We start from the raw sequence: 24,363 nt of genomic DNA, 5'->3' as shown, positions 1-24,363 counted from the left end.
GCTGTATGGCAGAAACCAACACATCATTGTAAAGCAATTATCCTCCAATTAAAAATAAGTATATCTTTTAAAAAGTGCTTTTCTCGGGAGAAAAAAATAAAAAGCATTTGAACATAAGTTTTTTCCTTAGAGTGCCAGAAGAGGAGTTATGTTCCCATTTTGCAGATGTTAAAGCTGAGGATAAAGGGGCAGATACTTGTTAGTTGAATGAGTTTGTGTTGGTGCTAAAGTCTTGGAGCAAAAAGAGTTTTTACTCATGAACTTAAGTGATATTCTTTGATGGCTGCAGCATGTGACACTCTTCATGGGGCCTTGAGTCTGTAAAAGTTAAATGAAAAAATTCATGTTCGTTGTAGGAAGGTAGAAACACATAGATGCATGTGTATGCTCAGTCACGTCTGACTCTTGGCAACCTCATGGGCTGTAGCCCACCAGCCTCCTCTGTCCATGGGACTACTGGAGTGGATTGCCATTTCCTCCTTCAGGAGAAACATATAGATGAGCAAAACAAACACTGCCTATAATTTTACCATGTCAAGGTAGTAGTATTAATATTCTGGTGCCTCCCAGATGTCATCTGTGGTATATACATATATCTTCCTAATGTATTTTTATATAATGTTGGGCTCAACCTATGATAGATTATCAGTATCTCTATCATCTGTATCAAACATAATTTCTTCTTTATTTTTAAAACATTTTGGCCACACCACATGGCATGTGGGATCCTGGTTCCCCGACCAGGGATTGGACCTATACACCCTGCATTGGAAGCATGGAGTCCTAACCACTGGACTGCCGGGGAAATCCCCAAACATGGTTTCTTGATTCGGGTTTTTTTTTTTTCTGGATTCAATTTTAAATCTAGGAGTCATTGGAATATGATGGAAAGTTCAGGGCTGACCTTTTCTCAAAGGAGGGAGACAAGGTTGCTATAAGTCTAAATTATAGTTCTCTTTGAAATTTTAGGGAGAGTGATTTTTTTTTCCCCCAAGAAGAAAGCCCTCAGGGCCCTGCACTTTGGCCTTGTTTGTCTCCGAGTTTGGACAAGCTCCTAGACACTTTCTTGCACCCCTGTCTCTCTCCTATCTTCTGTGCGCCCCACACATCCCGGTGTGGGACTGGCAGCCTTTTGTGTTCTAGGACTGTCATGTAAAGAAGATCCTTGTTGCTTTTGATGGCTTTCAGGGAGACAGTCTTGCAGTAGTTCTGTGATCTTCCTGGGATCAAGAACCACGTTGGCCAGTACAGCCCTGGCCTTCCTGGAATGGTAGGCTTTTAGGGCCGGAAGAGTCCTGTGGTCACCTGGCAGATGAGCCCAATGGAGCCTAGAGAACTTTGACCCATCCTGGGCCCATTTCCAGACCAGAGTCAGTGGCTTCTGACCCATTTCCTGCTCCAGGACGGGAGGGGGTTATGCAATGCTAGGCCAAGTAGGGATAGGCCTTCCTTAACCAGAGTTGACTGCTGTTCAATTTATTCTCTAATCTCTCTTTACCTTGAAAGCCATAGTTAAAGGAAGGAGTGCTAAGATAATGATCATGATAATTAGTCTAATTATTCATGTACTAAATGTGAGCATATTTTGGAATGTTGCTTCCATTAGCTGTTGCTTCCTAGAACTGGAGGCTAAGAGCGGGGATGGTCAGAGGCTCCCCCGTCACCTGATGGCTTCCCAGGCCCAGACCTCAGGTGTGTGTTTTGCCTTTGCTCGTGCAGTGAACATCCACGTGTTTGCTAAGGTCCTCTGGCTCCTGGTACTCTTCAGGTGGTCCCGTCTGACTTAATGGAAACTGGGACCTGCATCTTCTCTTAAGTTCTATGTTTTTAAAAAATATGCATTTATTAATGGTGCTGGGTCTTAGTTGTGATGCGTAGGCTTCTCATTGCAGTAGCTTCTCTTGTTTCGGCTCCTGGGCCCTAGGGCACAGGCTCAGTAGCTGTGGCGCCTGGGTTTAATTGCCCTGCGGTGTGTGGGATCTTCCCTAGGGATCGAACCGTGTCTCCTGCACTGACAGGCGGATTCTTTACCGCTGAGCCACCTGGGAAGCCCTAAGTTCTCCTGTTGTAAGCAGCACATTCATCACTTTGTGAAATTGCCTCTCATCTCTTCAGGTCTCTGTAGTAAAGGGAGGAGAATTGCACCCGTAAGATAAATTATTTTGTCATGTTAGGTATACTTCTTTAGCTAAAATGCCTTTGTGGTTTAAATTCTGAATACCTCCTCTATGGCTAAATTAATTTCCATGCAACTGTTAACCTTTATTTTCTCAGTAATGAATGGCTCCAGAAGAGACATGTAAATGGCTTAGCAGGACTCTCTACTATATGAGGACAGTAAGAAGCTTTGTCCCAGGAAAAAAGTTGGGACAGTTGAAAAGAGGTCTTCTGGTTGCCCCAACATGCTCATATGACTGTTTTAGGGGAGGCAGGATGATTGAATAAAATCCATGGCTGATTATGGCAGCGTGATTCATGAAGGGGTTTGCACACACGCAGTACAGTGTCAGGACTCATAGAGTTTATATCAAATATTTACTTAATGGTTGAATTTTAAACAGCTTGTGTTATTAAGAAATTATGCCTGCAGTGATATTTGAAATAATTTCAGTTTGTAGATTTTTTTTTCTATTGGTTAATCTTGTATAAATTTTTGGCTTTGAAAGAGCCAAATGGCATTGCAATTGATTTGCTTTACTCCCCCAAATTCCCCTTCCTGTGCTCACACTATCATCATCGAGGGGCATGAGTACGAAGGAAGGAGGAAGAGACCTGTTTCTCTTCCGTCACACCAGCCCCCAGGAGGCTCAGCACCCTCATCACGGGGCTCGGATGACAGATGAAACCATGAACACAGTCCTCATTTGAATGAGACATCCTTCATGGTGTCTTGGGACAGTCGAATGGGCGGGAGGACTTTGTTAGGAAAAGAAAGCAGTGTGTGGTATGTAGGGGGAGTGGGGAGCGAAAATCCATTCTTGTCCAGTCTGTTCTCCAAATAGGAAACATCGTTAACACTGAGAATTTTTGAGAAATGTCCTGTATGTAGATGAGTGATATTATAAATCACTTGATTCAGATTTTGAGTTTCATCACAACCAGACCTGCCTTTTGCCTGAGTTTGGAAAAGAAATGACACTTGGGGATTTCCCACATCAATTATCTGTGTCTCTTAGCATTTCTTGTAGGGTGTGGCGTACACGACATAGTGTCACAGACTCATGGTGGCGGTTTTTTGAGCCAGAAGTGTCTGCCTGGAATGTAAATCACAGGCATGAACACTCGGCGACACACACAGGAGACTCATGTGAAGTGGAACATTGATGATTTTACTGATTTTTATGAAGTCAGAAAATGTACCATTTTCCCCTCTTTCTTGATATTTCGCATAATTTGCTTTGTTTGGCTTTTAGCTTTTAATCCTTTTTTATCTTTTATTTAATAAGTTAGCTCTCTCAATTTTTTAACAATATTTATTTCTGGTTGCACTGGGTCTATTGCTGCATGTGGCCTTTCTCTGGTTGCAGTGAGCAGGGGGTGCCCTCCATTGGGGTGCACAGGCTTCTCATGTGTTGACTTCTCTTGCTGCAGAGGACGGGGCTCTAGGTGCATGGGCTTCAGGAGTTGGGGCACAGGTGCTTTAGTTGCCTGTGGCATGTGGAATCTTCCCGAAACAGGGATCGAACCTGTGTCCCCTGCATTGACAGACAGACTCCTATCCACTGTACCACCAGGGAAGTCCTGTTCTCTTTAGTCTTGAAATATATTTTGAGGTAGGTTATTGGTGGCTCAGTGGTTTAAAAAAAAAAAGAAAAGAAAAAGAAATCCACCTGCCAATGCTGGGAGACACGAGTTCAATCCCCGGGTTGGGAAGATCCCCTAGAGAAGGAAATGGCAACCTGCTCCAGTATTCTTGCCTGGGAAATCCCATGGTCAGAGGAGCCTGTCAGGCTCTACAGTCCATGGGGGTCTCAAAAGAGTTGGACACAACTTAGAGACTGAGCAACAAAAGCTGACTTTTATACAGTGTCACTTCGGGGTCAGCATTGACACTCGGTCGTTTGTGGCTGCTGCCAGCAGTGGGGAAACAATAATATTGATTAAGGGCAGGTGGTGGGCTTGGTGCTTGGGGAGGGGGAGCAGAAAGTGACATGTCTCCCCTGAGGGTTCCACGGCTTGGCAATAGCAGACTTAGGGTTTGACCTGAGCCACACTCGCCACAGCTGCATAGTGACCTAGGCTTGAAGAGGACTCAGCACTCGGGGGTAGGATGGGGTATGGCAGGGGCTGGGAGGTGCAATTTCCATTCTCATCATTTTTTATCCCCACTAGAGATCCCAGGCCAACAAATCAACGCATCAACAAGCACGTCAACAACGATGTGAACCTTCGCATTCAGAACTTGACCATCTTGGTGAGAAACATCAAGACCTACTACCAGGTAAGGCGGTCCTCCCCCCTCTCACCCCCCGGAGTCCTGCTGTGCGTCCGGCAATACCTTCATTCGAACGGTTTCCCCACAGGAAGCTGAGAGGAAGTGGTGGCCAGGCAGCTAGCTGCCTGTTGACACTTGGCATGTTTGCTCATGCATCTTTTCTCTGACATTGTGAGAAGGGTCAGAGGTGGGATTGCTTTATTCTGCCCAGGGAATATCCTTTGAGCCGTGTGCACCACAGCGTGCCTGGTGCCGGGTGGGCCTGGGAGATGAGCCTTGGTCCGGAGCCGCAGCCCCAGCTCACAGTCTTGGGGGGCCTGGCTGATGAGGGCTCTGGGAGGGGCACCCTGCACGGTTATCACCCACAGCTCGGCGAGTCTGTACAGGAGCGATTCAAGGGGTTGAGGAAGAGAAGGGACCACAGAAGGGTTGTGTTCGGGCGAAATATAAATCAGCCAGCCCCGAGTTGGCAGACAGGAGCACCAGGGTTCAGGGTTGGGGTGTCTGCCTAACATTCTGAGATATGGAAATGCTCCCCATATCTCAGCTCGCCGGTAGGTGGGTCAGGCAAGAGGGCCCGAAGGGGGAAGGGCTGTGAAACCCCCATCCCAGCCTTGGGCTAGTTGGGCAAGGATCTTTGATGTTCATGATCTTTATATGGAGACATTGAAGGGAAGTAGATTTAAAGTGTGCACTTTGGAGCCCGGGCTTGTCAAACTTAGGCATGAAACTTTTTAGCCCCATATGAATTTTCTCAAGGCCCCAGGGGAAGCCCTGGCAACTCTGAGTGACGTGGGGGCTTGAATGCCCTCTGCTCAGCCCCCTCCTCGCCCTCCAGGGCATCTCTGGAGGGCTTCCCAGGACCCCAGGGGGCACAGTTTGAGAATCACTGTTCAAGAGCCCTTCTCTTCCGGAATTGTGCTGGGGTTTCACGGAGCCCTCTGCCTCTGAGATCTCTCCTAGCCCTCGGCTTTCTGGGCTGTGACTTCGTCTCGGTTCTGGGGCTTGGGAGCATCTTCAGAGCCATGAGGTCCCTGTCACCATGAGGAAGCCCTCTGGCCAGGTGTGGCTTCCCTCTCTGCCCTCGTGCAGCCGTGCGGGTTCTGAGGTCACTGAGGTCGCTGGACAGGCGGCCGGATGGAGTTTGCGCCGTGGCGTCGGGCCGTGTGCTTGTCTGCTTCCTGCAGAGGGCTGTAGGTGCTGCTGTTTGAGGAAAGATGGGTGAAGGAGGGAGTGGACATGTCATGGGTTTTCTGAGTTGATAGTTTCCATTTTCTTCCCTCTGGGGTTGGGGTGCTGGATGCCTTTGCTTTATGGCCAATTCAGCCAGCCCCTGGTGTTCATTTCAGGGCCCGTTGAAAGCCCAGCACCGTGGGCACTCTGAGCAGCCTTTGGGCGGCTGAACACCAGGTCCATGCTTTTAGTAACAGATGCTAGCTGTGCTGAGGAAGGGCTGGGGGGAGCCCTGTGCAAGTTGGATCTGGGGGCTGGTGGGGGGTTTGTTTCCTTGCTAGGAGAGCCATGCCCAGGGCCAGGCATGCTGTCAGCCAGTGGGTCTCAGCTAGTGCTTCCCACATGGCAGCCACATTCTATGGAACCTGCTGCTGCCCATGAACTTGGGCCTGGGCGTGGAGCAGGCTGTCTGGTGGCCATAGTGGCTGTCGGGTAGATGTAAGAGATGTGGATTTGATCCCTAGGTCGGGAAGATCCCCTGGAGAAGGGCATGGCAACCTACTCCAGTATTCTTGCCTAGAGAATCCCATGGACAGAGGAGCCTGGCCGGCTACAGTCCATAGGGTCGCACAGAGTCGGACACGACTGGAGAGACTTAGCACTCACACAGTGCTTTCCATGATGTGTGCAAGTGCCAGAGGAAGTGGATGGTCGTAACAGTTGGAGACGAGACCCCCAGCTCTGGACAGATGTGTCTCCCGCTCCAGGTGTGGCTGGGAGGTGGTAACCCTCCCTGAGGGCCGTGGTGAAGGGTTGGGATGGAGGTGAGATTTCTGGGTCTGTGTGTAGCTTGCGGCACTCAGGAGCTTACTGCGGGCTGCTTGGCCTGGCAGGTACTGCTCTCTGGGCTTGCCGGCCCAGGAGCACACATGCCGTGGTGCCTGCCAGCTCTGACAGTCCACTCTGGGTTGGCCAAAGGGCTTGAGACCCTTTCCAGTACTTGGAGGCAGTTTACTGCTCTTGGGGTCACTGAGCCGAGTTCTAGAAGATGGGCAGCAGTCTCTGGAAGGAGACAGTCGCTAGTCTGTTCTCAGGGCCCTGAAGGACTTACAGGTAGAAAAGAAGACCCCTGCATCCTTGTTCATTCTATAAATCCAAATTTTAACTTAAAAGGACTCAAATGAAAAAGATTTTGGCTGTTGAGTGTATCAAACAAGCCTCAGGTGATGCTCTGGAGAAGGCAATGGCACCCCACTCCAGCACTCTTGCCTGGAAAATCCCATGGACAGAGGAGCCTGGGGGGCTGCAGTCCATGGGGTCGCTAAGAGTCAGACACGACTGAGCGACTTCCCTTTCAGTTTTCACTTTCCTGCACTGGAGAGGGAAATGGCAACCCACTCCAGTGTTCTTGCCTGGAGAATCCCAGGGACGGGGGAGCCTGGTGGGCTGCCGTCTATGGGGTTGCACAGAGTCGGACACGACTGAAGCGACTTAGCAGCAGCAGCAGCAGCTCTTTGAGGGTAGGGCTGGTGTGCGTGGACAGCCTCAACCCCAGCCCGGAGCAGTGTTTGCTGAAAGCACTTGCTGAAGGCCGTGAGCCGTCCCTGCCCCTCAGTCAGCCCCGCGCACTTGGAGGAAGCTGGCAGGACACTGCCCTTTTGCACCGACACAGCTTAGGTGTGGGCAGTGTTCTGTTGTTTTTTCCTTCCAAGTTATTGTAAAATAAAGCTTAGTTCTGGTTATGTAAGTAATATGTGTTCTTTATAAACAAACCCTTAGGAAACAAACAAGTCGCAAGAAGAAAAGAACCGCTCAGAACCCCAGCACCCAGAGACAATCACTATTAACATTTTTAGTGCTTCCTTCCAGTTTTTGCATGAATAGTTTTTGTGTTTTATTCCGTGGTAGTCATGCCTTATATACAATTGCATATCCTGCCTTTTTTCCCCTCCCACCTGACAATTGTAGCATAAACATAACCGGTTATTATTGTCGAGTGACATTCAAGAAAGTTTTCCAAAAGAAGTAGTGCCCAGCATCCCCTTTTGAGAGAGGGCTTACAGACTGTGAGGGCTTGAGGTGACGTGAGACCAGTGAGGTTCTGGCCAGGGTGACTGGGGAGGGTGGGAGGTCCCCCTTTCGGGACAGGGACTTCCTCTTGCCATGGCTTTTCAGTAGACACCACGAGGTCGGCGAATCCAGCCCCGGGTCTTGTTTGCCCAGCGGTGGTTTGCTCCCACCCCCAGGCTGTCCCCTTCTTTTCTGAGGCACATGGGGCAGGGAAAGTCAGGAGGGACGGGGCCTCTCGTCAATAGCACGGGCTTCTTTCACAAGGAAGCTCAGGTTTTGTTCCCGAAAGCCTGCAGAGACAAAAAAAGGTCTTTGACCTTTTTTGACCTTTGACCTTCTTCTGGCGCAGAGGACAGACAGCGGGTAAGAACCAGCGTGGCCCGGTTCAGTCTGACCACTGGTGTCTTGGGCCTCCCTCTGAACTGCTGCTCTGACTCTTCTGGGGTTGGCACCTGGAATCTGCGTTTTCAGAAGTTCCCCAGCTGTTTTAAGTCTTAACATCCTTCCAGCAGGAGGGGCAGTCAGTGGGCCAGAGAGGTGGTCCTCCCAGTGTGGTCCCCAGACCAGCAGCATCCGTGTCACCTGGGAACTTGTTAGAGGTGCAGGTCTGGCCCCTTCCCTGGACCTTCTGTGGAGGTCTGGCAGTCTGCAGCTTAACAAGCCCTCCAGGCGATTCTGATGCATGCTCGTGGGAACCTAGTGGTTTAGAGCGTTTCTAGGGATGCCGGGGAGAGGCCCTGTCAGCCAGGCCTCCAGGGGCAGAGAGAGCTCAGTGAGAACTCGGGTGACTCCTGTCCATCACATAAAATGGAGGCACGTCTCGTCTGCTCCAGGACAGGTGGAGGAGAGGCTGCAGTGATGAGAAGGTGACCAGGGGGAACGGGTGTCATTGAGGGGGTTGCTAGGAAGCCAGAGTTGGACAAGCCCTTGGGGACAGCACCTGGTTCAGTCTCTGAATTTTAAAGGAGGAGAGGCGGGTCAGGATGAGCATCCACAAATGGTTAAACCTGCAGAGAGACCTGGAAGGAAGGTGGGCCTGGATCAGAAGCGTGTGCTGCCTCGAGCCCCTGGTCGAGGGGCTGACCCCTGGGCTGGTCAGCATTGAGCCCAGAGTCACGTGTTGTTTATTGTTTAGTCGCTCAGTCGTGTCCGACTCTTTGCCACCCCATGGACCGTCGCCCGCCAGGCTTCTCCATCCATGGGATTTTCCAGGCAAGAATACTGGGGTGGGTTGCCATTTCCTTCTCCAGAGCATCACATGAGGCTTGTTTGATACACTCAACAGCCAAACTCTTTTCTATCTGAGTCCTTTTAAGGTAAAATTTGGAATTATAGAATGGTTCATTTGTCACATCAGAGCCTTGAGTGTGGATGTCGAGTGTACATTCATTTGATCGCAGAACCCGTAGGAAAACATGGCCAGTAGTAGATGCAGAAATCGCTGGTGCGGCAGGTGGCTCATGCGTGTTTATCCTCTGGGGGTTGTGCGTGGTGTCCAGGCCCCGGGAGGGCCGTGGACACCTGTGAGCCAGCTCCTTCTCACGACACCTGGGGCCTAATTGTCACGTGAAATTTCTGAGGTTTCTTTGGCTTTCTGTGAGTGAGAAGTACTTCACACAGCGGCCCGGACGAGTTCAGCGTGTGTTGGTGGAGATGTACGTCTTCACTATCGTGTCGCGTGTGGATGTCGATCCTGAAACCGGCACCCTCAGGTGAACGCAGGGACCCACCCGCAGGGCTGGCTCTGAAATGGGGAATTGGCCGAGCTGCTCCGGGTGCCTCCCCTCGCTGGCCGAGCCCTGGGACCTGCGGCTTTCCTGCTGTGGGCCTCCTGAGCGTTCATCTGTCCGGAAGAGGGTGGGCCCTTGTGGTTCTGAAATTCCATAGTTGCATGGGGGCCCGAGACCACTAAGATTTTAGAGTTTCAGATCACCTCAAGGAAGTTCTGTATTGCGAGTTCTTGGAACTTGGCTCTTCTGACTTCTGGTCTGTCACGTGGTTGGAAGGCCAGAACAGACCCACAATATTGGTCTTTTTCGCAGAAGCAACAGTCCCGGGTTGTAATCTCTTCTGTAATCTCTCTTTTCCTTCATTGCTTTGAAAAGATTAAAAATGAAACAGTACAAATGCTTTTAAGGAACACCTGTGTATCTGCTCAAAATAAATATGAACATATGTGAATATTTTTCATATTTGCTTCAGACCTTCTTCTAAGAGGTTTTTTCTGCCTGAAGTCCCTGGTGTTTCTCTTACTTTGTCCAGTTATCCTTACCTGCCTCCCTGGAGGTAACTCCTGTGGTTAGTTTCTCTGTGTGTGTACATATGGTTTTGTGTCACATATTCAGATTAAACCTCCATATTACTGCTTGTACCTTTTGCCCACTCCACCTTACTTTGGGGATCTGTTGGTTTTCTGTGGTATTTGTATTAGATAAGCATGGGCTGACTGCTAGAATTATCTTTAGAAATGTGTGCAGTTTGAAAAAATGAAAGACTTTTGTCAAAAGTAAAAATAGAAGGAAATGTATATTTGACACTGTTGGTGGGAACAAAGTGAACTCTAATTCATGTGGTCTGGAGGCTTTTTAGATAAAGTGAAGTCTCTTTAGGTAGATGTGATGTGCTTTACTGGATAGAGACAGTGTTCAAGGGAACTTAACTCTGCTCAGGCCCTGTCTACAGGTACCAGAGGAATCTGCTTCATGAATTATAGTGTATTGAGTTTGTAAGGGAGAAATTGATTTTTCCACTCTATTTTATTATCGGAGTATTTGTTGTTGTTCACTCACTCAGTTGTGTCTGGCTCTTTGTGACCCCATGGACGGCAGCACACCAGGCTTCCCTGTCCTTCACCATCTCCTGAGCTTGCTCAAACTCACGTCCCTGGAGTCGGTAATGCCATCGAGACATCTCATCCTTTGCAACCCCTTTTCCTCTTGCTCTCAGTCCTTCCCAGCATCAGGGTCTTTTCCAATGAGTCATCTCTTCGCATCAGGTGGCCGAAGTTTTGGAGCTTCAGCTTCAGCAGCAGTCCTTCCAATGAGTATTCAGGACTGATTTCCTTTAGGATGGACTGATTGGATCTCCTTGCAGTCCAAGGGATTCTCAAGAGTCTTCTCCAACACCATGGTTCAAAAGCATCAATTCCTCTGTGCTCAGCCTTCTTTATGGTCCAACTCTCACATCCATACATGACTACTGGAAAAACCTTAGCTTTGACTATATGGACCTTTGTTGGCAAAGTAATGTCTCTGCTTTTTAGTAAGCTGTCTAGATTGGTCATAGCTTTTCTTCCAAGGAGCAAGCATCTTTTAATTTCATGACTGCAATCACCATCTTCCATGATTTTGGAGCTCAAGAAAAAGTCTGTCACTGTTTCTGTTGTTTCCCCATTTATTTGCCATGAGGTGATGGGACCAGATGCCATGATCTTAGTTTCTTGAATGTTGAGTTTTAAGCCACCTTTTTCACTCTTAATGCTTTAGAATGTTGTGTTAGTTTCTCCTGTACAAAAGTGAATCAGCTATAAGTATACGTATATCCCCTTCCTCTTGAGCCTCCCTCCTACCCACTTCCCTCTCGCCACTCATCACAGAGGTCATCATAGAGCACCAAGCTGAGCCCTCTGCTATACAGCAGTTTCCCACTAGCTATCTATCTTACACATTGTCCGACTTTGTGACCCCATGAACAGGCTTCTCTATCCATGGGATTTCCCAGGCAAGAATACTGGAGTGGGTTGCCGTTTCCTTCTCCAGGGGATTGTCCCAACCCAGGGATCGAGCCTGGGTCTTCTGCGTTGCAGGCAGATTCTTTCCTGCCGAGCCCCAGGGGAGCCCCAGTGTGTATATGTCTGTGCGTCCCGCCCTCCCTTTCCTGCCCTTACCCACAGGTCTGTTCCCTACATCTGCATCTCTACTCCTGCCCTGCAAATAGGTTCATCTATACCATTGAGAAGGCGATGGCACCCTACTCCAGTACTCTTGCCTGGAAAATCCCATGGATGGATGAGCCTGGTAGGCTGCAGTCCATGGGGTCGCTAAGAGTCGGACATGACTGAGCGATTTCACTTTCACTTTTCACTTTCATGCATTGGAGAAGGAAATGGCAACCCACTCCATTGTTCTTGCCTGGAGAATCCCAGGAACGGGGGTGCCTGGTGGGCTGCCGTCTATGGGGTCACACAGAGTCAGATACAACTGAAGTGACTTAGCAGCAGCATACCATTTTTCTAGATTCCATATATATGCGTTAATATACAATATTTGTTCTTCTGTTCCTGACTCATTTTACTCTGTATGACAGACTCTCCACTCTTAAAAGAGAAAGGCAGTGAGATGGGTTTTTTTTTTTTTTCCTTTTGCATTTTTTCTTATTGGAAGGTGGGTATTCTTGATGTAGCTTATCTCTATGTTTTGAGGAAATTAAAGGTAATATTTTTGATTATATTTTCTGATTGCAGACTGGGAAATGCAAAGAAAATTAAATCTGCCCACTATCTTGCCACCTAGGCATACCATTGTTAACATTTTGTTATTTATGCTTTCTAACTTTGTGTCTGTGCCTATGTGTGTTTCAAGATGTGGATCATATGAAACCTTTCTTTTCATTTACTGTGCAGTGAGCATTTCCTCATATCCTTTCCCATGTTCTTTCATAAATGCATTTCGGTGTCTACATGGCACTTGGTCATGTGGCTATGCCCCTCTCATTGATACTGAGTTATTTCTGTCTTAGAATTATAAATAATACCACCATGAACAACCTTGGTCCATAAATCTTTCAACTTCTGTTTTTATGTCCTTAGGATAAATTCCTAGCATGGAATCCCCGGGTCAGAGGGCATGAATACTTTGAGGACTTTTGCTACTTATTACCAAAGTTGCCTTCTTTATGGCCTTTTGTTTTTCTTTGCTGAATTGCCCCTTTATGTCCCGCACCCATGAAAAACGCCGTGTTCTGTGTTGCTGCTGAATGCTGAAGATTTCTGTGTCTCTGCCGTGCGAATGGAGGTCTGAGATTATTTATACCGGACATCTGGGCAAACGTCCTTGTTGGCGTGTCACTGGATCCCGGTTTGGAGTCTCCAGCAGGGCTGTGACATGGTGACCAAATGCAGTGGTGAGGCTGGGCGGTCCAGCCCCAGGCCTGGGAGGCCTTCGTCAGAGGGGTCCCAGCACCCCGGCCCCCTTTCGGAGCCGGGAGCCTTTGTCTGCCGTGGATTCGACCCAGGAGATGATCGACTTCCCTGTGAATGCTCGCTCTCTGTCTAAAGTTTAAGGGAGACACTTCCAGACTGTGTTGGGAAGTGAGGCTGGGGAGGGCGGTGGTCTGCGTGGGCCCCTCCTTTCCTCTTTCCTTCCTCTCCCTTCCTGTCCCCTGTTCTCTCTGGTATCGGGTGATGAAACATGGGACATGGAAACGCTGTGGCCCAGAGAGCTGGGTGTGTCCCTCTGGGAGTCCCCTGGTTCTTGTGTCTGTTCCTCCTCCTCCTTCTTCATGCCTGAGATGCTCATGTCTAGCGGGGTGGGAGACAAGCCAGGCAAACCAACCGCTGAAACACCTGTGTGCACAGGACACGGATGTCACAGGGCACGGGCAGGAGTGCCCCAGCCAGGGGAGGGCCGGTGCCCAAGGAGAGCTTTGCAAAGGGGTGGTGCTTGGCCTGAGTCCTGAAGGATAGGCACAGAGCTAGTCTGGCAGAAAATGGTGTGGGGGTGTCCTGGGGGAGCAATAGCACCTGCAAAACCAGAGAGGCGCAGAGCAGCCTGAGGGCTCAGCAAGTCACCTCTGAGTGGCTGGAGGGTGGGGGCTTCGCTGGGGAGTGGTGATGGGTGAGGCTCCAAAGGTAGGGAGGTTCCCCAGGGCGGATGCCAGGCTCACGAATTTGAACTTCATCCCAGAGGGACTTGGGAGTGTTTATAACCTTTTGAAAGAGGAAAGTTTAAAAAAAAGAGAACTCTTTTGACACCCATATTGAGAGTGGATTGGCTTCAGGAGGGAGTTGGGGAGTCAGGACACGTCATGGAAGCCTGGACCAAAGCTGGGGCAGAGGGGAGAGGGGACAAGCCCGAGAGGCTCGGGGGGCTGTGGGCGGCAGTTGTTAGGTCCCCTGCCCAGAGGGAACAGCGGGAAGAGGATAAAATGCTTTCTCAGGCCCGGGAGAGCAGAGCCCTGCAGCAGGGTGCTGGCTCCCTGGGCTTCAGGGCAGTGGCTCCTAGTCAGCCTGTCTGGGGCTGGAAGTGGGGCGGGGAGGCTGCAGGAGGACAGCAGCTTCAGGTCCACCTGAATTCCCTTTCTCCACACCAAGCAGAAGGTGTGTGCTCCTGACCGGTGACCCTCCCTGACCTGCTGCCAGGGACGGAGCCGACAGGGCTGTGGACACCTGGTCATGGGCCACGCAGCCCCACACCTTCCCAGAGGCAGGGTTTTGTTTTTGCAGCACATGAGAGAGACCAACTGCCGGTTGGACTTGGATTTCTTTTTTTCCCCTTCTGTTTTTAGAAGAAATGCTATAGAGCTGTATTGAATAGCAAGCAGGAACTTTGGGACTCAGCCCTGTGCCCCTGTCAGATGGCTGAGAGAAGATAGCTGGATGGCTATCAGCTTGGCACTGTGCTAGGAGCTTTCAGCCCTGTCACTGTGAGGACGAAACTACTGTCCCCATTTTACAGATTAGGCAAGTGAGGCTGGTGGAGCTCAAGCTCTCATGGTCATTGGCTGCTTTCTGCAGTCCTGGAGGGAGGTGGCTTGCGGTGGGCAGACTAGCCGTTGTGTGCAGGTGGGCCAGGCTGGGAGTGCTGCTTCCCCAGGGTCTCCCGCTTGGGCTCCCCCATGTTAAGCTGACTTCACACCCGCTGGGAGCCCCAGAGGAAGGGGCTGGATTGCTTCAGGCACCTTCTGAAACCAGCACTTCCGGCGTTGGGCTGTGGGTGGGACTGAGGGAGCAGCTGGCCTCAGACTTCACCCTGCACCCCCGCCCCTCCTCCCCCAGAGCAGCAGGAAGCAGAGAATCTGGGCTAATTGCAGAGGGTGAGGAGGGGTGAAAGGTGGGTCTGATGCAATTAGCAGAGCTGGAATTTGGCCAGGCCGAGGAGGCTTCAGGCCACCAGATAGGAGTGTGTGTGTGTGTGTGTGTGTGTGTGTGCGCGCGCACACATGGGTGAAGACGGTCTTTCTTTCTTTTTTTTTTGCTTTTTATTTTGTATTAGAATATAGGCGATTAACAATGCTGTGATAGTTTCAGTTCAGTTCAGTTCAGTCACTTGGTCGTGTCCGACTCTGCGACCCCATGAATCGCAGCACACCAGGCCTCCCTGTCCATCACCAACTCCCGGAGTCCACCCAAACTCATGTCCATCGAGTCAGTGATGCCATCCAGCCATCCCATCCTCTGTCGTCCCCTTCTCCTCCTGCCCCCAATCCCTCCAAGCATCAGGGTCTTTTTCAATGAGTCAACTCTTCGCATGAGGTGGCCAAAGTATTGGAGTTTCAGCCTCAGCATCAGTCCTTCCAATGAACACCCAAGACTGGGCTCCTTAGGGACTCGCAAGAGTTTTCTCCAACACCACAGTTCAAAAGCATCAATTCTTTGACGCTCAGCTTTCTTCACAGTCCAACTCTCACATCCATACATAACCACTGGAAAAACCATAGCCTTGACTAGACGGACCTTTGTTGGCAAAGTAATATCTCTGCTTTTTAATATGCTATCTAGGTTTGTCATAACTCCCAAGGAGTAAGCGTCTTTTAATTTCATGGCTACAATCACCATCTGCAGTGATTTTGGAGTCCAGAAAAACAAAGTCTGACACTGTTTCCACTGTTTCCCCATCTATTTGCCATGAAGTGATGGGACCAGATGCCATGATCTTCGTTTTCTGAACGTTGAGCTTTAAGCCAACTTTTTCACTCTCCTCTTTCACTTTCATCAAGAGGCTTTTTAGTTCCTCTTCACGTTCTGCCATAAGGGTGGTGTCATCTGCATATCTGAGGTTATTGATATTTCTCCTGGCAATCTTGATTCCAGCTTGTGCTTCTTCCAGCCCAGCGTTTCTCATGATGTACTCTGCATAGAAGTTAAATAAGCAGGGTGACAGTATACAGCCTTGACGTACTCCTTTTCCTATTTGGAACCAGTCTGTTGTTCCATGTCCGGTTCTAACTGCTGCTTCCTGACCTGCATATAGGTTTCTCAAGAGGCAGGTCAGGTGGTCTGGTATTCCCATCTCTTTCAGAACTTTCCACAATTTATTGTGATCCACACAGTCAAAGGCTTTGGCATAGTCAATAAAGCAGAAATAGATGTTTTTCTGAAACTCTCTTGCTTTTTCGATGATCCAGCGGATGTTGGCAATTTGATCTCTGGTTCCTCTGCCTTTTCTAAAACCAGCTTGAACATCTAGAAGTTCAAGGTTCATGTATTGCTGAAGCCTAGTTTCAGGTGGACGGCAAAGTGACCCATCCATATTTTACACGTGTCCATTCTCCTGCAAACTCCCCTTCCACCCAGGCTGCCATATAACATTGAGCAGAGTGCTATATACAGTGGGTCCTTGTTGGTTATCCATTTTAAACATGGCAGTGTATATACATATCTGTCCCAAACTCCCTAACTATCCCTGCCCCCCATTCAGCCCCCTTGGCAACCTTAAGTTTGTTCTCTAAGTCTGTGAGTCCCTTCTGTTTTGCAAGTAAGTTCATTTGTATCATTTCTTTGCATAGGGATGTCCTGGGATATTTCTCCTTGTATATTTCTCTTTGTTTAGTTGCTAGGTCCTGTCCAACTCTTGTGTCCAACTGTTGCAACCGCACGTACTGGAGCTCCCTGTCCATGGGATTTCCCAGGCAAAAATACTGGAGTGGGTTGCTCTTGCCTGCTCCCAGGGATCCTCCTGACCCAGGGATTGAACCTGCATCTCCTGCATTGCAGGTGGATTCTTTACCACAGAGTGAACAGGGAAATCCCATTTCTCCTTCTGGGCTCCGTGGGCTCCTCCTTCTGACCGTGAGTCCAGATTTTGAATTTCTGGGGTTTCCCTTCTATCTCTGAGCTGCTGGGTTCTCCTTTGCCTTGGAGTTTCCCCCTTTGCGTCCATGATGGTTCCCGAGGGCTGCCGCCTGGCTTTGATCTGTTCTGCATGGAGCCGAGCCCAGATGCCCAGTTCACAGTGGCCCTAAGACCTCCTCAGGTTTACAGATCCAGACTTTCTCAGTGTTTCTGATATGTTTTCTCACTGTGTGTTTACTTTTTTATCGCTTGCTTGACGTTTCTCTTAATCCATGGCATTCCTTAAAGCATTCAGTTTTCGAGCCCTTCACGGAAGGTCCATGCACAGAGAGCGAGTCTGTGTCAGGGTGGAAAGCTGGGCAGTCACCTGGTCATCAGGCCTGAGATCCGAGCCCGTGCCTCTGGCAGAAAAGGAGTGAAAACCTCCTTGTGCGGCCCTCAGAGGCCGAGAGGGAGCCACGCTGCTTTCCGATGGAGGTGCCCAGCCTCATTTTGCGTTCGTTGCAGAATCAGGACCAGCATGGTTCAGGGTGTGAGAATCACGGGTTGAGCATGAATGAGTTTAGAAACACATCTTATCGCAGGCTACTCCACACCCCAGAAAGGTAGGAAGTGGTAAGAGGTACCAAGTCCTTTGGCAACAGAAAGGAGGGAAATGAATTTCTCAAACTTTTAAAAAGAAAAGGAGTCTCTCCCTTGCCTTAGGTTTTGGGGTTAAATGCCAAGATCAGCGTGTTTGATGTTATAACTAGTTTGTGAGAAGGACTCATGGGAGAACTTGCCTGGGCAGGCTCTGCGCTCCATAAAGCCGGCTGTGTGGCCTGCGTCCAGGGCTAATAACAGTTTTTCTTATTCAGCCTGTTCTTATGGAAAGGCAGTTTCTCTGCTCCTTTGCCATGGCATTCAGGGCCATGGTCCTTTCCAGTATAACTTTAGTCCTATTTTTCCAGGAAGGAGGACGGTGAAGTATGAGGATGAGGAAGCGCTTGTCTGAGGTTGATGGGCTCAGCCAGAATTATTGAGGAGGCTACACCTTCTAACTCACCCCCAATTCTGAGTCTGTTGGTGATGTTTTGAGAGGAGGTGGAGGTTTCAGAAGGGTAAAGAGGCTGCCGGCTGAATGCTGCAAGGGTTCCATTGGTTTGGGATTGGGTTTCATCAGGTTGGGCTTCCCTGGTGGCTCAGATGGTGAAGAATCTGCCTGCAGTGCGGGAGACCCAGGTTCGATCTCTGGGTCGAAAGATCCCCTGGCAGATGAAATGGCAACCCACTCCAGTATTCTTATCTGGGAAGTCCCATGGACAGAGAAGCCTGGCGGGCTACAGTCCATGGGGTCAGAAAGAGTCAGATACGCCTGGGCGGCTAACACTTTCACTTTTTCAGCAAGTTAAGGGGAGAGGTGCTCTGAGTATGGGACTCCCCATGGGAAGAGAGGGTACAGTGCAACTTCAGGGAGACATTTGCCATTGCCCTCCTCGCTGCCCATCCCCTGGGGCTGGCGCTGGCGTTGGCTCTAGCTTCGCAGGGAGAAGTCAGGTTTGCTTTCTCAGCTGGGGGTAGGAGCTTCGCCACTGCCCTGTGGAAGAGGATGAGCTGGGTGGTTTCTCCAATTCCCAAGAACAGAGGTGCGCAACCTCCAGGATCTAATGTCTGGTGATCTGAGGTGGGACCAGTGTATTAATAATAGAAATAAAGTAATGCACTTGAATCATCTCGAAATCACACCCCTGACCTCTGCCCCATCTGTGGAAAAGTTGTCTTCCACAAAACCGGTCCCTTGGGTACCACTGCCCTAGAAGGTCAGGAAGGTGAAGCCGGAGGAAGAACAAGATGGGAAGTGAGAGGGCAGCAGGAAGGAGAAGTCATCTCATTCTTCCAAGGATCTAGAAATTTCTGTGTCATCATTCTAGCAGTGTGACTTTGGTGTATCATTTGATTTCACCTATAAAATGTGGGTAACACCATATTACAGGTTGGCATGGGACTCAGAATCGCACCTAGGTTTTGAGTCAGCAGGGCACAGTAATAACACTAGCTCATCCTGAGGGCTGACTTTGCAGGGCTGACTGTTCCTGTGTGTCCACGCTCTGCAGATAGGGGGGCCATGTCACTTGTGTAGGCAGAGGATGGGAGACACACACATCCAAGTAAAAATAGGAAGAGAGGAAGAAAAGCAGCTTCAGGCCCGTTTGTCTGCAGAGGCAGAAGATAAGAGTCGTGGGCTCCTTTGAGCTCACCTCTTAGAGCTGTGGCCTTGGGCAATTTGATCTCCAAGCATCTTTTTTTACCTGAAAAGTGGGCATGTGAATAGTGTTGGCCTGAGTATTGCATCAGAGGTGTTGGACTTTTCCTGCTGGCACTGATAAGATGCCCACCAGATGGTCTAGCAGACATGGGGGTCTTTACACAGACCCACCTCTCTGGGCCATGCTAACTTCGTTTATTACTGAGCGGATTATAGAGGGGACCTTCCAGCAGTTAGATTCTGAATTGCTTGGATTAATCCAGTACATGTGGACGAACATGCTTAACTCTTGCCCTGCCGATTTTTCTCCTGTATGATTTTTAGAAATTATTTTGGTTGCATTGGGTCTTGGTTGCATGCAGGCTTCCTCTAGTTGTGGAGAGCCAGGGCTAGTCTCTAGTTTTAGTGCGTGGGCTTCTCAGTGTGGTGGCTTCTCTTGTTGCAGAGGACAGGCTCTAGGTGCTTGGGCTTCAGTATTTGTGGCTCCAGCCTCAGTAGTGGAGAAGGCAATGGCACCCCATTCCAGTACTCTGGCCTGGAAAATCCCATGGATGCAGGAGCCTGGTAGGCTGAAGTCTATGGGTTCGCACAGAGTCGGACACGACTGAAGTGACTTAGCAGTAGCAGCCTCAGGAGTTGTGGTTCACGGGCTTAGTTGCTCCATAGCATTTGGTATCTTCCCAGACCAGGGATCAAACTCATGTCCCCTGCATCGGCAGGTGGATTCTTAACCACTGTACCACCAGGGAAGTCCTCCTGTATGATTTTTTAATTTAAAGCATACCGTGTGCTTCCAGTGAACTGAGTGTCTTAGGCACACTATCTCGTGGCAGCCTCTTGATTTTTCTCTCCCACCAGCAATGAAACTCCTTAAAAGCAGGTTCTGCATTTCTTTCTCTGTTCACCTCTCACCCCAACAGCATGGAGACATGCCTGCCAGTCAGTGTGTGTTAGTTGCAAGACACAGGGCAACAGAAGCCATGACTCAAGAGTAGTTCAGAGAGGATAAGTCATTCATTGCCCTCAGGGCATGTATTACTGGCCTGGGCCCAGGATCCTATCTCTAGGCTAAAATAACCCTGTAAAGACCCTCGGTTTGTTCCCTGTTTCTAGACAGTTGAGTAATTGGAGGACAGGGCCCTCCTGTACTCAAGTCTGTGTTCCTTGAGTGCCTGACCTACGTATCAGACACTCAGGACCTGATTGTTTTAGGGGGTCAGTGGGGGCAAACCAGGGTGGAGATGCAGGGCAAAGCGGAGGCCTGGAGCCTTTGAATCTCCCCCTTACAGAGGTCTTCCCCCTCTTCCCCCCTCAAATCCCCCCCACCCCCCCCACCCCGCCCCCTGCCGCTTTCACGCAAACCTGCAGGCTTTTCATGCGGTGTTTGCTTTGTTGCTGGAAAAGCCATATGTCAGGTACCCAGGAGGCTCAGTCCCTGGGGGGTGGAAGTTAAATTGATTGTTTTCAACTTTGTCTAGCCAGCTTGGCTCCCTTGAGCTTGCCAGTGTTTTGCCTTAATGACTTCAAAACTTTAAAAATAAATGCCTCCTTTTCCAAAGCACAGTAACCAAGCAGGCTGTCCAGTTCTCGCAACCAGTCAGGGTAGTTTTTTCCCCTTACATTGTGAATTTGTGGCTGCACGAGATAGCAGAGACTCTAAAGCAGTTCTCGCATTTTTGTGCAAAGTTGGTCTTCTCAACCAGCAGTCCCCAGCCTCTTTGGCACTAGGGACCGATTTCGTGGGAGACAGTTTTTTCCACGGACCAGGGAACGGTTTAGGGAAGATTCAAGCGCATCACTTTAATCGTGTGCTTTATTTCTAATATAATGCCCCCACTGACCTGATAGGATACCGGTCCCGGCTCAGAGGTGGGGGACCCTGTTCTCAACAACCTCCTCCCGCCATTGTTGGGGTGAGAGTTTGTGACGTTTGAGCTCTATAGAACAGAGCTTCCAAAATTGGACTTTTCCAACAGAAATGGACTGAGTCGCAGCCGAGGTCATCCTAAGCTCAAGATGCCGAAAGAAGAACTGGTGGTTGCTGATAACTCCGAGCTCGTCTGGACCCACCTGAGACTGAAGCTTGTCATGACTTTTAGAGCAAAGTGGAGGAGGACCGAGGGGTGGGTCGCCCTGGAGGATGGCTGTGCGCGGGTCTGTCCTGCTTCTCTCCTCCTCACCCACCTCTACCCTGGTTTCTTCCCGGGAAGGAGTACTCGTCTCAGGCTGCCTTCACCTTGCCAGCCCCTCAGCTGTAGCCCCAGGGTGCCTCGGGCCAGCGTCCTGCCCACCGCTCAGGCGCCTGGCCTGCCCGCCTCTCCAGGGGCTCCTCTTTCTCCTGCAACCCTCTCGTCGCCCCTCCCAATACCACGCACACCACCATGACCTGGGGCAAGTGGCCTGACCCCTCCGAGTTGTCTCCTTCTTTCTCCAGTGGGGAGAACGGGTGATAACAGATGATGCCCTGGGTAGCGACGATCCAGAGAGAGAGAGCGTGCATGTGAAATGCCCAGCGTGGGGGCACTGCAGAGCTGGCGCTGGTGCAGTGCGCACTGCTGGCTGCTGGGCTGCAGTGCTGTCTGTGCTCTCCCTTCCTCTGCACTCATCCATCAGGCTTCGGTGCTTTCTCCCGCCCTGAGCACCTTCCCTTCACTGCCTCTGTGAAGCCTGTGGGATGTTCTGAACCCGAGTTTAATCATTGTCATCATCACCATCATCACACCTTTCAGCTCTCTTCTGCTTTCTCTGGGTCCTGCACCAGATTTGCAGGCTCCCTCAGGGCTGGGACTCTGGTGCCCTTTGTCCTTCCAGGGTCAGGGAGCACATGGGATGCCAGCTGAGGGGCTGCCCCGGTGCTGTGTGTTGTGCTTTGACACTCACTCGTGTCCAGCTCTTTGCGACCCCATGGACTGTAGCCTGCCAGACTCCTCTGTCCATGGGGATTCTTCAGGCAAGAATACTGGAGTGGGTTGCCATGCCCGCCTCCAGGGGATCTTCCCAACCCAGGGATTAAACCCAGGTCTCTCGAATTGCAGGTGGATTCTTTACCATCTGAATTACCAGGGAAGCCCACAAATACTGGAGTGGGCAGCCTATCCCTTCTTCAGGGGTTCTTCCTGACCCAGGAATCGAACCAGGGTCTCCTCTCCTGTATTGCAGGTGGATTCTTTACCAGCTGAGCTACCAGAGTCTGAAAGAGGCGAGTGTACTGGCCCAGCTGTGCCTGCCTGGCCCGGGGCTTCTCCCAGGGGCAGGTTTATGTGATGGGCTGGACTCTCAAATGTTCCTACTTTAATGCACTGCCTGAATGGAAACCCTGGGTCTTTATCAACGCTGGAATTCAAAAGGTGGGATAAATTGATTTCTTAAGGCAAAGACACTTTGATTAGCCTAGCCTTTTGTGGTTGTCGTTCAGTCACTAAATCGTGTCCAACTTTTCGAGACACCATGGACTGCAGCATCCCAGGCTTCCCTGTCCTTCACCATCTCCCAGAGCTTGCTCAAACTCATATCCATCGAGTTGGTGATGCCATCCAACCATCTCATCCTCTGTCGTCCCCTTCTCCTATCTTTACTCTTTTCTAGCATCAGGATGGAGGAGCCTGGTAGGCTGCAGTCCATGGGGTCGCAAAGAGTCGGACACGACTGAGCGACTTCACTTTCACTTTTCACTTTCATACATTGGAGAAGGAAATGGCAACCCACTCCAGTGTTCTTGCCTGGAGAATCCTAGGGACAGGGGAGCCTGGTGGGCTGCCGTCTATGGGGTTGCACAGAGTCGGACACGACTAAAGCGACTTAGCAGCAGCAGCAGCAGGATATTTTCCAATGGGTCAGCTCTTCACATCAGGTGGCCAAAGTATTGGAGCTTCAGCATCAGTCCTTCCAGTGTTTATTCAGGGTTGATTTCTCTTAGGATTGACAGGTTTGATCTCCTTGCTGTCCAAGGGACTCTCAAGAGTCTTCTCCAGCACCACAGTTCGAAAGCATCAGTTCTTCAGTGCTCAGCCTTCTCTATGTTCCAACTCTCATATCTCTACATGACTACTGGAAAAACCATACTTTGACTAGACAGACCTTTGTCAGCAAAGTAATGTCTGCTTTTTAATACAGGCAGATCCTAGGCAACCCTTGGAGTGTCATAGCGTTTCTTCTCAGGAGCAAGTGTCTTTTAATTTCATGGCTGCAGTCACTGTCTGCAGTGATTTTGGAGCCCAAGAAAATGAAGTCTGTCACTGTTTCCACTATTAGCCTTTTAATCTCACCCTTTTTAAAATAGAAAGTGACTGGACGTGAGACCACTGAAGCCTTCCTCTGTTCTTTCTTCCCTTTGGAGGTATTCTTCTCTGGTTCTGACTGAGGTATCCTCCCCTGCTCTGGGAGGTTGAAGTCAGGACCTCGGAGTCACATGTCCATGACCATCCCCAAACTCAAAGTTACTGGGTTGGGTTTTTGGGTGACTTGGGGGATATGTTTGAAAAAGGGTGATCCAGTGCCTACCTACACAGATCATTTAAATTCCCAGGTGTTTCTGAACTCCTCCTAGGTACAGTCTCGGGAAGGGAGGGCTTGAACCCCTAGGAGATGGCCAGGTTGGTGGGAATAGGGTCTGTAGGACATCGGCTGTGGTGGCCTCAGTACCCGCCACCCTGAGAGGTCCCAGAAGGCCTGGGTGCAGAAACATGGAGTTGGGAGGTGAATTCACCACGTGTTATTAAAATCCAAGTGTATGTTCAGATCTGGTTGGAAAGTTTAGGAAGCGTGAGGAGGGATAACTAGACTTTATTCCAGAGTAGACCAAAAATAGATAAGTAAAGAGGAATATGGTATGCTTACAAAAACTTAACTTTTGGTCTTTAAGGAAGCTGCCTGATTTGGAAATCATCTTTGACTTTTAAAAATAAAGGAACTACAGCCATGTTCATAGCATTACTCACAGAAGCCAAAGGTGGAAGCATGCAAGTGTCTGTCTGTGGATGAATGTGGTACTCGCATGCAATGGAATATTATTCAGCCTTAAAAAGGAAGGGGGTCCTGACACATGCCCAACATAGATGGACTGTGGGGGCATTATGCTGAGTGAAATAAGTCAGCCACAAAAAGACAAATACTAGAAGTTCTACTTCTGTGAGGTTCGTAGGTCAAATTCAGAGAGAGAGAAGGTAGAATGGTGATTGCCAGGGGCTGGGGGAGGGAGTGGAAAGTTATTGGTTAACGGGATGGAGTTTAGTTTTGTACGATGAAGAGAATTCTAGCGATCGGTACAGTAATGTGAATGCACTGAACACTGCTGAATTGCACACTTAAAATTGGTTAAGATTGTAAATGCTAGTGTGTGTTTTATCTGGTTTTCTGTTATGTGTGTTCTATCATAATTTTACCCAAAAAAGGGACTGAACCCTCACGCGTGGCCGAATGCCAAATGCTGGT

At 49.7% G+C, this 24,363-nt stretch overlaps 1 protein-coding gene across 3 annotated transcripts in view; it reads left to right on the top strand.

The window, feature by feature from the left end:
- CCDC88C (coiled-coil domain containing 88C) overlaps positions 1–24,363 on the top strand; it is a 147,375-nt gene that overhangs the window by 5,672 nt on the left and 117,340 nt on the right. For 2 of the 3 annotated variants that reach the window (XM_027522094.1, XM_027522093.1), the window contains exon 3: positions 4,333–4,441. In XM_027522094.1, the coding sequence (XP_027377895.1) occupies positions 4,333–4,441 (109 nt within the window). Of the gene's footprint in view, positions 1–4,332; positions 4,442–22,092; positions 22,281–24,363 lie in introns of those variants that run through there. The other variant, XM_027522095.1, reaches the window with a different exon arrangement.

Source organism: Bos indicus x Bos taurus, chromosome 21, assembly GCF_003369695.1.
Source record: "Bos indicus x Bos taurus breed Angus x Brahman F1 hybrid chromosome 21, Bos_hybrid_MaternalHap_v2.0, whole genome shotgun sequence".
Lineage (NCBI taxonomy): Eukaryota > Metazoa > Chordata > Mammalia > Artiodactyla > Bovidae > Bos > Bos indicus x Bos taurus.
Note: the sequence above shows the minus strand (reverse complement) of the source record. Positions and strands in the feature narration are given on the sequence as shown.